Here is a 14,104-nt window from a genome sequence, read left to right as displayed (position 1 = left end):
CTCTTCAAAAAGTTTATGGAAATTTATATGATGAAAAACTTATGCACATATTGGTGTTGGCCGCATAGCCTAGTGTTTAAGATAAGTTGGATCCCACATGTTGACCATGGTTTGGATCCTGGTCCCAGCAGTTTGAACAAACACTCCAGGTGTGTATGCATGCATGTACCAGATCCCTGAAGGCTGGAGAAATGGAGGCAATGGGATTGTGGTATGACCATGGCCCACTGGGGAGTCCTTTCTACTCACTCCTTCTCACTCTGTCCCTCTCTGGTGGGTGCATGTGCCTTCTGGCAATTAAAAATAAAAAAAGAAAGAAAAGAGAAGAATAGTGTGACACTGAGGCTTGCTTTGATGTGAGAACTTCAAACATGCACTGTAATGTTTCCTGGGACCAGCAGTTAGTGTACTGGCTATGTTGCTGAACTCCCATGTAGTCGACTGCGGTTCGAGTCCCAGACTGGTGGCTTAAACTCACATGGGGCATGCCCAAGATCCCGAGAGGAGAATGGAGGAGAAGGGATTGTGGCCTGTCCATCCCCCCGGGGGGTGATTTCTCACTTTCTATCTCTCTGTCTCTGTCTTTCTGGTGAGCACATGCACCCTATAGTAAAAACCTCTCAAAATAAATAAATAAATAAAAAGTTTCCTCAAAGTCTTTTCTTGCAGCTCCTCACCAGTGCTCTCAGCATCCTTACTACAGCTGGTCTATGGTCTGGGTCTGCCAAGTGTCCCTTCCTCCTTCCTCTTCCTCTGGTCACAAAACATCTCTTCCTCTAGGAGCACCTGTGTCTCAATTCTGTGTTGATCCTGGCACTTCACTAGCTCTCCCTTAGGGGTGGGTATAAAATCATGTTTGTCAATTGAGACAAGCTTGATGTATCAGGTCCTTTATCAGGACCAACATGAATGCGGAGAGACACAGGCTGTCTTGAGGGGTGTCCTTGCTCCCCTGAGGCTGCCAGGATACCATAATGAGGAGAGAATCTCCCTGAGAATGGAGCTAATACAGAGAAAAATGGTGTTAAAGATAGAACTGCATAAAGAAGGCCAGGTGGTGGTGCATGGGGGGGTGTGGTCAGACCCACCTGGAAGGGGTCCTGGATTTGAGTCCTAGGATCTCCCTGAACTTCCTGAGTATTCCCAGGAGTGCTCCCACGTGCCCATGATCCAGGCTGGCTGGGAGAGGGGATGGATTGTGGCATGGGGGTCTTGCTGGAGGTGTCTCTCTTTCTCAGAAGAAATAAAGGAAACAGAAAGAACTATATGGAGAAAAGGGAGTGAGGAGGGGGAAAATATGACATTTGAATCCCAATCACATTGGCTCCAGCAACATTGTTCCTCTCTTATTTAGATCTATTTTATCCCCAATTAGAGAGAGGATTGTCACAAATATTTGTTGTTCTCAGGAATTCATTATAGTGTTTCTCTCCCCTTTCTCTTGATTGGGTTTGGTGGCATGGGCTCTCAGCTTGATAAGGCTGAGACCCATTTTTAAAAGTACCTAGCAATGTTCTTCTAGCATTGTCTGCTTCTAACTAGACTTAGCATTGTAATACTTTCCTAAAATCTTCGATGCATTTTCCTTATTTTGTAAGTGATATTTTTCACTTTTTTTGAAAAATTAAATTTTGGCACTATCAATCCCTCTGAGGGGACTTCAAAAAGTTCATGGAAAAACCCAGAATTAAAGTATGAGTTAATTTTGGTGCAAAGAAACTGTGAAACCCAGGCACAGTTTTATCATACTATGTATTTTCCAGGAACTCTTTAAAGAAGGCTTCCCAGCCTGTATTCCCGCTGTATAATCTTTCCATAAACATGGTCTATGTCGCCCTTTTGAAGCTTCAAGAAGCCCCCTCGCCCTCCCCCTTCCAGATGTCTTCCAGCTCCCACCTGTGCGACACTGTGCCCTAGGGAGTTGATGGGAAGGCATTATTAAAGCTCAATTGCTGATTGGCAGGTGGTGTGGTGGTCAAGGTACCGGATTTCCACATGGTTGACTATGGTTCAAGTCCCAGACCTGACAGCTTGCTTTTACACTCTCTCTCTCTCTCTCAACAACTGGAGAATAATAATAAATAAATAAAATTAATAAATAATTTTTTAATTAAAAAAAAAGCTCAATTGCTCATATGGGCGGAAAGTCTATGGGAGCAGGTCAACTAAATGGCCCAGGGTTACCTGGAGTTGGGGTGTGGAGAGAAACAAAGCGCTCCCCAGGTCTCTCCAGCTGCACCGAAGCAAATGGCCTAGAAGGGAGCCCAAGCCTTGGGAGCGTAACCGGGTGCGGCTGGCGTCCCGAAGCTCTGGCTCCTGGGCTATCCAGTCCTCGGGGCGTCCTGTGTTCAGGTCGAACCCCGGGCTCGGCTCCCCCCCGGGCTCGGCTCCTAGCCGGTGGGGCCCAAGAGAAAATAAACGCTCGGGTGCGGCGGGGCGGAGCGGTGGGTGGCGCGCTGGCGGAGCAGAGTCCCGCCTGCGGGCGGAGTCCGGGGCGGAGCACGCTGTCATCTGACTCGCTGACTCCCCCGCCCCGCTTCGTCCCCCTGGTACAGCGGGAAGTCAGGTTCGGAGGCTTCGGCTCTGCAGACCCATCTGGAGCAGCGAGGGGCCATGGAGCAGCGCCTACCGTCGCCGCGCCGTCCCCGCCACCTGGGGCTGCCGCTGCTGCTGGCTTTGGGGACCCAGGCCCTGTGCGCCTCGGCCCAGCCCGGGGGGGTACTGTGGCCCTTGCCGCTGATGGTGCGCACGACCCCGCTCCTGCTGCGTCTGGCTCCCGAGAGCTTCTACATCGGCCACGGCCCCAATTCCACGGCCGGGCCCTCCTGCGCCCTGCTGCAGGAGGCATTTCGGCGGTGAGCGTCCCCAGGCCGGAGAGGAGGGGACCCGGGGACTAGAGGGTGGGAGAAACCGACCGCCCTGGGGCGCTGTGCAGACTCTTGCACCGCCCCATTTCACAGACAGGAGGTCTTGGAGAGGGCTCCTGACAGAGCGGCAGGACGCGAGATGGCAGGGCAGGTTCAAACGAACTCCTGGCACCCAAGCTTCTCCCTTCTCCTTCCTTTCTCCCAGGGGACACCTCGGGTTTGGGAGCAGGATACTAAGTGGAAGTAGGTTGCTCAGCCTCAGTTTCTTTGCCCCAGCAGGGCAAATGATATGGATGGAAACCCCACCACCACCACCTACCCCCCACTCCAGAGTTGGGGAGGGAAGCGACAGCCTCATATTTGAAGGGATTTCTAAGGGACAGTGAAACCATCTGGTAGGGTTCAGGCAAGCTTGCAGTGAGGGACCCGGGATTCTCCAGAGAGGACTGTCCTCTACAGGCCTGTCTCGCCCCCTCTCATTCCCCAAATCACCTGGTAACAATTCAGTGCGGGAAAACTCTCCTTGCCTTCCAAAGTCTGTTGCGGGGAAAACTCCCCTTGCCTTCCGAAGTCTCTGTTCCATGTAAAATTTGGCTGTTTAAATCTCACACCTTTTACAGGCCAGTCCCCAGCCAGTATCTGCTGGCCTTCTGTTTCCCAGCACCAGTCATATGCTTGTTCCTCTTGCTTCCTCTTTTACAGACCCCTAAAACCTTTGAGTCACTTAGCAACGCTGGCACATGTCCATGGCCCTCCCCTCTCCCACCCCACCGGCTAGCTTTGCTAACCACATGGTAGACAAGGCAGGTTGCACTTGGGGGGCTGTATGAGTGTGCCACACAGAGCTCTCAGTGTGCAGGCCTGTGTAGGAGGGACTGTACTGAAGAAGTGTAGTGCCCTGAGGGATTAGAGGGGCTAGCTCACTGCCTGGCCTAGCCCCGTGTTCTGTCTCTGTGCCCTTCTAGTTTAATTGAGCCTCCAGGACACCCAACAGCTGACTTACTTGACAATCTGTTCTGACCCGAGGTAGGCCTAGTGCTTAGGCTCAGGCTAGAGAGGCCCAAGATGGCGATGGCAAAGATGGTTCATACTTTTGTTTGGTTTTGTACGATAAATGGATATTGATTTACACACATACACTAACGAACCTTTAGAGTTGAACCCACTAATGGCTCAGAAAGCAAGAGTGGGGTAAAGACATGTCAAAGTAATTGACTGCCTTGGGATACGCAGGATTGCAGAGAAAGTACTTAAAGGTCATCTGAAAGAAGTTTACGACTAGGACTGGAAATTGTTTAAAGCAAACATTTTGAATCCTGTACCCAACAGCTTGAAAATGATGCCAGGTGTTTGTGTGTGCGTGCCCCAAATCCCGAGAGAATGGAGAAGGGATTGTGGGGTGGCTGTCTCCCCTGGGGGATGATTTCTCACTTTTCCTCTCTGTCTCTCTCCAGTGAGCGCCCACACCCTTTAGCAAAAACCTAAAAACAAGAACGTCCACACCACATTACCATGGGCTCAGCTTGTAATACGGAATTTTCCTTCCGTGTCATACTGTCACTGGGGTGAGGGTCTCTCAGGTTCTTGACTTGGTCACAGGAAAGAATTCAAGCATGAGTCAGACAGCAGAGCAAGTTTTTTGAGGAAAAGTGTGAATCTAGTCCACTGTCAGAGAGGACTGCTCCAGAGAGAGGGGCAGTACTGGGTGCCTTTGGGGTCTTCCCTTTTTCGGAGGTTTACACCTGTGTTCATAAAGGGGTTAAATTGCTAGGGGTGACCTTGAGCATCTCTCACTTGTGCACATGTTCTCTAGCCGAACATGCTTGGACATAGGTAATCTGCATCATTAGCATGTAAGATCTCCTCCCATGGGTGTTTCTTAGCCTGCTAATGAAGCAGGGGTCTATCCCAGGTCATCTAAGGGACTCCTGAGCATGCCTAACCATGAAGCTCCTATACATCTCGGCAGACAGGGTCTTTAGTCCCCATGAAGTTTTCTTATTATGGTTGGTCTGATTGCTTTTTGCCTCCCTCTGTCTCTTATCTGTCTACTGTTTTTTTTTTCTTTTTCTTTTCAATTGCCCAAGGGCATGTGCACTCATAGGAGAGAAATAGAAAGAGAGGAAGAAATCACCCCACAGGGAGAATGACCATGCTCCAATCCCATCTCCTCCATTCTCCTCTTGGAATTGTGGTCACGCACTCATGCATGCTTGATGTGTTTTTCAAGCTACCAGGTCTAGGACTCAAACTGCACAGTTGGCCATATGGGATCCAGTGCCTTAACCTCCATGCCATCTACTGGTCCCTCAGTCTACTCTTTTGTGAAGTTTTGTTCTCAGGGTTGGCCTGGGTTTCAGTCTCCCACCTTTAATTTCCTGTCTCAATACTACTAATAAAATAAGGGCATGGCAGTACACTAAAGCGATCTGAGATGCCAAGAAGTATGAGTGGCGTAAGTTAATGATGGTGGGGTAATCAGGACTTGAATTAGCTATGAGCTGGCTTGAAAACAAGGCTTGGCATTCCAACACAGATAGAGGTAATTACCTGGAGTTGGCCTAATAGCTCGTGGCCTGTGTGAAAAGTCCTATTAATTACAGCTGGCCTTGTACAGGTGTAGGCTGTAAAACATCAGCCCTATGGCTAAGACTGGAAAGCATGTGGGTGAGCATTCTAGGAACTCAGGAGGGCCAGTGTGTATGGGGTTGGAAGACTCTGGAGGTAACAGAGAAGTTCAGAAGGTTCAGAGTGGTTTCCAACACACACAGCTTAAGCCCTCAGATTATTCAGTCATGTGGTTTCTGTCTCTGAAGAGCTCACATTATATTAGAAACCCTGCTATGAGGGAGAGACAGAGAAAAAGAGATGTATGGAGAGAGGCATTCTCAGCAGGTCCTCAGGCCACCATCCAACCCCATTCTCTGCCAGCTAGGACCACAGATATGCACACACGGTTAGTGGGTACAGGGAGACTCCAGGCCACAAACCTGGCACCTTCCCGTATGGCCTCTACATCAAGTGCTGTGTTTCCGCTGAGCCGCCGCCACTGAGGCAGAGTTTGGCTGTTAGGTGTGTGGCTGCCTCCTCAGCTTCTAGAACAGGGACTATCACATGCTAGTCAGTTGTTTTTTTTTTTTTTTTTTTTAATAAAGGAAAGGTTTTACATCTTCAGTTCCTGGAAAACTAAATCATTCAAATATCTTGGGCATTAGTGCCTCAGAGCCCTCTGATTTTCCTGTTAGAATTGTACTTATCCAAGGCCAAGTTTTCCTTATGAAGGACAAGCCAGTACTGAAGTCAAATCTCAAAGCTGTTGGCCACTTTAATTTATTTTAATTTATATGCTAAAATACATATAACATAAGATTTACCATCTTAACCTTTTTTAAGTATACACTTCAGTGGTCTTAATTTCCTTTTTAATCTGTCAAGGTTTTTCTGTGAGAAAAGCCAACACCTTCATCCATTCTGTGCTCGCACTGGTTAACTTCGCCTCACTTCCAAACTCATCAGGACTCTCGTACCTCTCCTTACTTCTTTGGAAAAGCACAAGACATTCTTACACATAAGTAGTGTGCTGGTTTATCAAAATCTATAACATATTATTTAAACAACTACTCTGAGACCTATCCAATGTCTTATTCTTTCACACTTTCACGCTTCTATTTAATACTGATAATTGAATGCCAACAGAAAGTGAATTATAAAGACTCTCGTGATAGTTCTGTGGGCTTCTTTTTTTGTGCTCATGTATGAGCTAGGATACTTTTGTAGGAATATAACAAGAACCCTGACTCAATCTGGCTTAAGCTGTAAGCAATTTTCTCTCACACTTTAGGAAGTCCATCGGGCATCCATATGCTTTCCATGTCTGCTCCGCCATCTTTACTGTGGCTGCAACTGATCTGTTGGCTTGTTGGGAAAGTCATGGCATTTTTGCATAGAAAAACAGAAAAACATATTTCATGACTTTCCCGACGACCTAACAGATATCATGTACAGTGAAACAAAGCATTCTTGTGGTATGCTTAGAAGAGGAACCTCCCACCCTTCCCTCTCCTCTCAACTGGCCCCTTCCCCTACCCCTGCCACACATACCTTTGCTGGTCAGAAGGGGTTTTCACACCCAAGAATGACAGAGTACCATAGTAGGTTTGATTGCTGATTCTTTTTTTTTTTAAAAAAAATTTTTTTTGGAGAGATTTTTGCTATAGGGTGCGTGCGCTCGCCAGACAGACAGAGAGAGACATAGAGACAGAAAGCGAGAAATCACCCCCCGGGGGGATGGTCACGCCGCAATCCCTTCTCCTCCATTCTCCTCTCGGGATCTTGGGCACGCACACACACATGCCCAGCGTGAGTTTAAGTCACAGGGTCCGGGACTCGAACCGTGGTCGACTACGTGGGAGTCCAGCGACATAGCTATTACACTAACTGCTGGCCCCATTGATTGCTGATTCTTAACAGAGGCTTCAGATGAGTCACTTGGGAGCATGGCAAGGAGTGGGGCTTTTATTTATTTAACAAAGTTTATCTCTTCTATAAACGAGAAACGCGTGGGGGGCATCCCCAACAGGGTTCTGATACTATTATCTGCCCCTAGCCTTAAGCTAGCCCTGTATCACGGGCAAGCATGCAGCTGGTCTACTCATGGAAGTCTCTGGATTTGAACCAGAAATTTTCTCATATGGGATTTCCTCGTGGGGCTTAGCATTTTACCACTGTGCCACCCTCTAGCCCTGAAGAGAGCTTTTAAAATTCCTATGCTTGGGGACGACAAATGGTGTAATGGTTATATTGCTGGACTTCCACATGGCCAACCATGGTTCGAGTCCGAAAGGCTTGAAACTCACTCCTGGCATGTGTGTATGCATGCCCAAAATCCCAAGAGGAGATGGAGGAAAAGGGATTAGGGTGTGATCATCCTCCGTGGGGGGTGATTTCTCGCTTTCTCTCTCTCTCTCTCTGTCTCCCTGGTGAGCACACATGCCCTTTAGCAAAAATCTTTCTTAAAAAAAATTTCCTATCCTTGGGCCCTATTCTCAAGGTTTCTGATTCTGAAGGTCTGTACATCAGGATTTTCAAAAAGCTTCCCAAGCGATTCTAATGTAGAGCCTGGGGTGAGACTCTAGTTGAACTAGTGATGGGCGGCATGGATTTGAGAAGCCCTACAGTGTATACCAGCTTGTATGGATGTAAAATTTGGCTGAAATGCTTTTAAAGTTTATTTAAATTTATTTCTCACACAGATATTATGACTATATTTTTGGTTCCTACAAGCAGCGTCAAGGCCCTGCTAAATATCGGAATGACCCACAGTTACAGCAACTTCTCGTTTCCATTGTCCTCGAGTCAGAGTGTGATGCTTTCCCCAGTGTGACGTCAGATGAGTCCTGTAAGTACCTGTGTAATGTCAACGTATTGTAATCAAAGCTGCTTATTAACACACTTAAGAATCAGGAACAGGCTCCGTGCCATGACCCACTGTGAGTTCTTGGCCAGTGAGTCTGTAATTCCTATTTTAAAAATAACCTGTCAAGTCAGACTACAAAAGTAATACATTGTCATTGTAGAAAATCTGTAAGTATGAGTGCCAAAGATGAAATCACTTATAGCCCCAGCACTCTGAATTAACCAACTATTTCAGGTATACATATATATGCACACACATACATATATATGTATTTTTTCAGGGTAAAATAGTTCATATGTTTTACATATAGAAATGTAAACATATAAACATTGACATGGGAATGGGAATAACTCTGTACATGTGGATTCTGCTTTTTGTATTTTTGTAGTTTTTTCCTTATAATACATTATAGATGTTATAGATTTCACTATTCTTCTGTAATATCATTTTTTTTAGAGGTTTTTGCTATAGGGTGCATGCAGACAGAGACAGAGAGACAGAAGGTGAGAAATTGCCCCCTGGGAGGATGGCCACGCCACAATCCCTTCTCCTCCATTCTCCTCTCAGGATCTTAGGCATGCATGCATACATGCCCGACGTGAGTTTAAGCTACTGGTCCGGGACTCGAACCGCGGTCAACTACATGGGAGTCCAGGGACATAGCCATTATGCCAACTGCTGGTCTACTGTGATACCATTCTTAATGACTGATTAATGTTTTACCACTGTGTGGGGGTGCTTACTTGGCTAATCCCTTACATCTGGGTCATTTCTTAACAGTCTTTATCTTTGAAGACAAATCTACATTTATACACATGAACTCTATAATCTATTATAACTTTACACAAAGATAAAGCAGAACTCGGGGGTGGGGCTGGGTAGAGAGAGCTGTTTCATTTGATTGACAATATAATCAACATGTAGCTATTTGATTTTGTCATTGTCGCCTAACATATTATTTTGTAGGGCTTTTCCCCAAATGGTTTAGAAAGTATAAAACAACATACCTTTTCTTCAGGGTGTACTGGCTGAGAATAATGTGGAATTGCACCAGGGATCACAGGGGGGCACTGGGAGGCATGTGTACTGTGCGATTAGGTAAGAGAGACAGACCGAGGAGTTGGGTGTTAGGAAAGAATGACACATATTTAGAGAAAAGAGCAATTCTTCTGTCCTTGGACTGCCTCATAGACAGTTCAGTACCTGTCTTTATCCTCCATGAAAAGCTGAGATTTCGTAATAATACACCCCTTTGAAAAGTAGTTTCACTTCTCTCCAATTCTGTACTTGTTCTTGCATGAGAAAAAGAATAATTTATCAACATAGGCCATGTGATTTCAGTCGATATGCAGAACCCAGATGCTGTGTAAAGTAGGTTTTACAATCTGAACCGAGACAGAAATGGCTATTAAGTTGACAAGGAATCTTTGCTACCTAGTATATTAGCTTTAGCAATATAGATGACATATTAGAAATTCCAGAAAATGGGAAGTATTGAGACTGGACAGTCATAGTTTATCTTTCAGTCAGCTCTGTAAAACCTCTTTATGCTGAAAAAGAAGCTTCTTGAGACAAGGTGTTATGAAATTTTTTGATTGAAGGATAAACTAGTTTTAAGTCTTTAAACTTGCTGAGGATGATGATAAAAGTCATGCATCTGAATGGAAGTCAGCTATTGAATGTGCCTAGTGTGAAGAACAGTTGGAGGAAATGACACATATTAAAGCACTATCCATTAAATATTAAAACATATACCTTGAGAACCGGAAGTGGAAAATCTCTACTGTAGAGAAGCAGTTACATACATCGAGGATGTCCAGTGTGTTTTCCTGTCATAGTGAAGAATTATAAACAAAACTAGATGCCCGCCAATAGAGGAATGGTGAAATAGAGCCTGTCAATCCACACTGAAGAGCACTATACAACAGATAAGAATAAAGAAGCAGTGTTAGGGACCAGCAGTTAGTGTAATGGCTATGTCGCTGGACTCCCAAGCAGTCGACTGTGGTTTGAGTCCTGGACCCGGTGGCTTAAACTCACGCCAGGCGCGTGTGCGTGCATGCCCAAGATCCTGACAGGAGAATGGAGGAGAAGAGATTGTGGTGTGGCCATCCCCCCGGGGGGTGATTTCTCACTTTCTGTCTCTCTCTTTCTGGCGAGCACACATGCCCTATAGCAAAAAACCTCTCAAAAAAAAAGAAAAAAAGAAGCAGTGTTATAAAGAACAGACCCAGATCTTGCTAAGGTAAACTGCTGAGTTGGACAAGGAAGTTGTATAATAATGTATGGAGGAGGATGCCATTTATATGTATCAAAATACATGCAGAAACACACATGTAGAGCAAGTCTGTATTTTCTCTTTATATGCACATGTATTGTAGATACCTAGAAGGAAGATAGAGTTAGGTGGGCATCTCAAAGGGGATTTTAGCCTCATCTATAATATTTTATTATTTTGGGAATATTTTGGTATTTGTAGATATACCTTTCCAGACCAAAGTATGGTGTAAAAAGGCACAGAAGGGGGTAACTGAAAAGCCAATGATACCACTCCTGTCCCGCATCAGGGAAGTGATCATCAACACTAATAATCTGGTTTGAAATAAAAACTGAAAACTTACCATTTTGTTCATATATTTAGACAATCAAGGCATTTCCTAATTGATAAATGCTTTTTCCCCATTAAATTGACTTAAAATCCTTTTTAATATTAGTCAGTCCTCAGCTATAGGAAAATAATCAGCATCTGGTATATCAAACATGTTAATGCTTTTAGATAACTGGAAGACCTCAAAAATTTTTTAAGAATTATTAATTTTGGGAACCAGCAGTTAGCGTAATGGCTGTGTTGCTGGACTCCCACGTAGTTGACCATGGTTCGCGTCCTGGACCTGGTGGCTTAAAACTCACACCGGGCGCGTGTGTGTGTGTGCCCAAGATCCCGAGAGGAGAATGGAGGAGAAAGGATTGCGGCGTGACCATCCCCCTTGGGGGGTGATTTCTCGCTTTCTGTCTCTAATGTCTGTCTCTGTCTGTCTGGCGAGCGCACGCGCCCTATAGTGAAAATCTCTCCAAAAAAATAAAAATAACAAAATAAAAGAATTATTAATTTTAATTTAATTTTATTAATTCATTTTCTTTAATTTGACCAGAGAGAGACACAGGGAGAGAGAGGGGAGAAATGAGAAAACAAGCTACCAGGTCCAGGATTCGAACTGTGGTTGGAAATGTGGAAGTGTCCAGTGCCTTAATCACCACACCACCTACTGGCCTCAGGACCTTAAAATTTTAATATGGCAAAAGCATTTTAAAAATATTGATCAATGGAACTTTTCTGGAAGATGTCAAAACAACAGTATGGTGACTGGTGTGGTGGTGAAGTGCTAGACTCCCACATAGCTGACTGTGGTTTGAGTCCTGGGCCTGGCAGCTTGCTTTCTCATTTTCCCTTTCTCTGCCTCTCTGTGATCAAATTTTAAAAAATAATAATAAAATAATATTAACAGATAAAATTAAATAATTCTAAAAAAAAAATCTTAAGGGGCTGGCAGGTGGCATGGTGGTTAAGGGTGCTGGACTCCCACATGGCTGACTGTACTTTAAGTCCTAGACCTGGCACCTGGTAGCTTGCTTTCTCACTTTCTCTCTCCCTCTCTCTCCCCTCTCCATCTCTGTTCAAATAAATAAATAAATAAATAAAGTTAACATTTTTTTTGAAAAAAGAAAAAAAAATCTTCAAAGCTATATGGCAAAAAAATGTCTTTTAAATAGTGACCTATGGAATGATGAGCTCTAGGTAGCTGATTAAGAGTTGGATATAGACAGAGAAGAAACATGGTAAGATTGTACTCATAACCGCAGTGGAGTTCTAGCTTGGTTAGCCGACTCAGCACTGTGGTCTTCTGACGGAAGATGTGATCTTGTCAGAAGACTGTCACCTGAGACAGTCACATGATTCACAGAGCTCTTTTTCCTACTTACAGCCACTATCCTGACAGTTGGGGTGGTGGTATGGAGGGTGCTGTGCAAGTCCAGAAGATACAGCATTAAATCATTAACCTGCAAGCCCTTGAGTACTTTTATTATGACAAAGTACACACCTGTCATGTGCTATAGCTTTCAACTCTGTTGACGTCTCTCTCTACTAAGACTGTAGGCAGAGGACGATCTTAAAAGTGAAAGATTAGCCCCTCCTTGCCCAGAAGCAGCCAACTGAAGCCCCAGTGTAGATGAGTGTAAACTTTTCTTAAAAGAATTATATAACCTTATTATTTTTTAGAATTGTTTTATTTAACTTTATTTATTTATTTACTTACTTTAACTTGACCAGAGAGGGACAGAGCAAGAGAGAGAAAGAGAAAGTAAGAAAGAAAGCTGCCAGGTCTGGGACTCAAACTGCAGTCAGCCATGTGAGAGTCCAGTGCCCCCAACCACCATGCCACCTGCTGGCCCCATTATTAATATTTTTTTGGGGGGGAGATTTTTGCTATAGGGTGTGTGCTCTCACCAGAGAGACAAGAGAAAGAGAGATAGAAAGTGAGAAATAAACCCCTAGGGAGGATGGTCATGCTGCAATCCCTTCTACTCTATTCTCCTCTCAGGATTTTTGGGCATGCATGCAGATGTGCCCAGGTCAACAGGTCCAGGATTCGAACCATGGTCGACTGTGGGAGTCCAGCAATGTAAACACTATGCCATCTGCTGGTTCCTTCTGTTATTTTTAAAAATTCACCAGAGAAAGACAGAGACAGAGAGAAGGAAAGTGAGAAAGCAAGCTGCCAAGTCTGGGACTCGAACCACAGTCAGCCACATGGGAGTCTAGCACCTTAACCACCACACCACCTGCTGGTCCCTGGTGTAAACTTTTGACTGAGTAGGGCAGAGTGAATTAAATTTATTGTGTGGGGAGAAGCTGAATTAAGCCAAAGAGAATTAGGGAGAAAGACTTCAGACAGAATTCAGAAAATACCAAGGGAAGAGAAGGTAGGTATAGGGCAAGCAGAAAAACCAAGAAGGAAAAAGTGACGGTAACTCTGTGGCCTCAGGGGGAGTAGATTTGAGTGATACCTGAGGTGTCACCAAGGAATTGTGGTCACTGGAGGAATGTTGTATTCTTGAACTAAAATTAAGGAGCCTGTTCTATTCAGGCAGGTGGAGAGAATACTTCTTCTGGTGGGGAAGATGAGGAATTAGAGATGGCACCCACAGTAGCTCAGCGATCTGGGTGGCAGCTTGTGTCTCACTGAAATGAGGAACACAGAGACAGGCAGGTTGAGGTGCATGGCTCTGGGCATGTGGAGTTGAAGGGGCCTACACAAAATCTTAGTGAAAATCATAGGAGACAGCCGGAGAAACAGTCTGGTGCTCAGGAGGGAAAATGGTCCAAGAAAACCAATGATGTTTAGGAAATGTATTGTGTGTTGATAAATTAACAAACAAGTGTGTTATTGTTCTTCCCCGCAATTCAGATAGTATAATCGTGAAAGAACCCGTGGCTTTCCTCAAGGCCAACAGAGTTTGGGGAGCCTTACGAGGTAAGTTCTTTGTTATCTTCTGGTAAAGGAGTATTTTCAGTTGATGCTCTGTGAAATCAAGCACGAAACTTTGCTGCCTTGACCCTTTACAGAATGCTTTGTTGAACAGTTCCAAAATGACTTCCATTAAACACATACCGAAGTCTGGGAGGAACCTCATTTGGCCTTTTAAGGACAGTCGGGGTTATTATGTTTCTAGGGGGCTGCAATTCATGGATGCCCGTGGGACTGTCATGTTTCTAGAGCTGGATCCGCCCAGCCTGAGCTGATTAGGGGTTTTTGTTTTA

The 14,104-nt window shown here is 45.0% G+C and overlaps 1 protein-coding gene across 1 annotated transcript in view; it reads left to right on the top strand.

The window, feature by feature from the left end:
* The first annotated feature begins 2,528 nt into the window (after positions 1-2,528).
* The window catches only part of HEXB (hexosaminidase subunit beta), a 27,520-nt gene continuing 15,944 nt past the window's right edge, over positions 2,529-14,104 (top strand). Inside the window, exons 1-3 of the mRNA XM_006167791.3 lie at positions 2,529-2,855; positions 8,120-8,265; positions 13,752-13,817. Coding sequence (XP_006167853.1) covers positions 2,614-2,855; positions 8,120-8,265; positions 13,752-13,817 — 454 coding nt within the window. The 5' untranslated portion in view covers positions 2,529-2,613. The remainder of the gene's footprint in view (positions 2,856-8,119; positions 8,266-13,751; positions 13,818-14,104) is intronic.

Source organism: Tupaia chinensis, unplaced genomic scaffold, assembly GCF_000334495.1.
Source record: "Tupaia chinensis unplaced genomic scaffold, TupChi_1.0 Scaffold145093_1, whole genome shotgun sequence".
In the NCBI taxonomy this organism is placed as follows: Eukaryota; Metazoa; Chordata; class Mammalia; order Scandentia; family Tupaiidae; genus Tupaia; species Tupaia belangeri.
The sequence above is the reverse complement of the archived record's forward strand: the minus strand, read 5'-3'. Positions and strand labels throughout refer to the sequence as shown.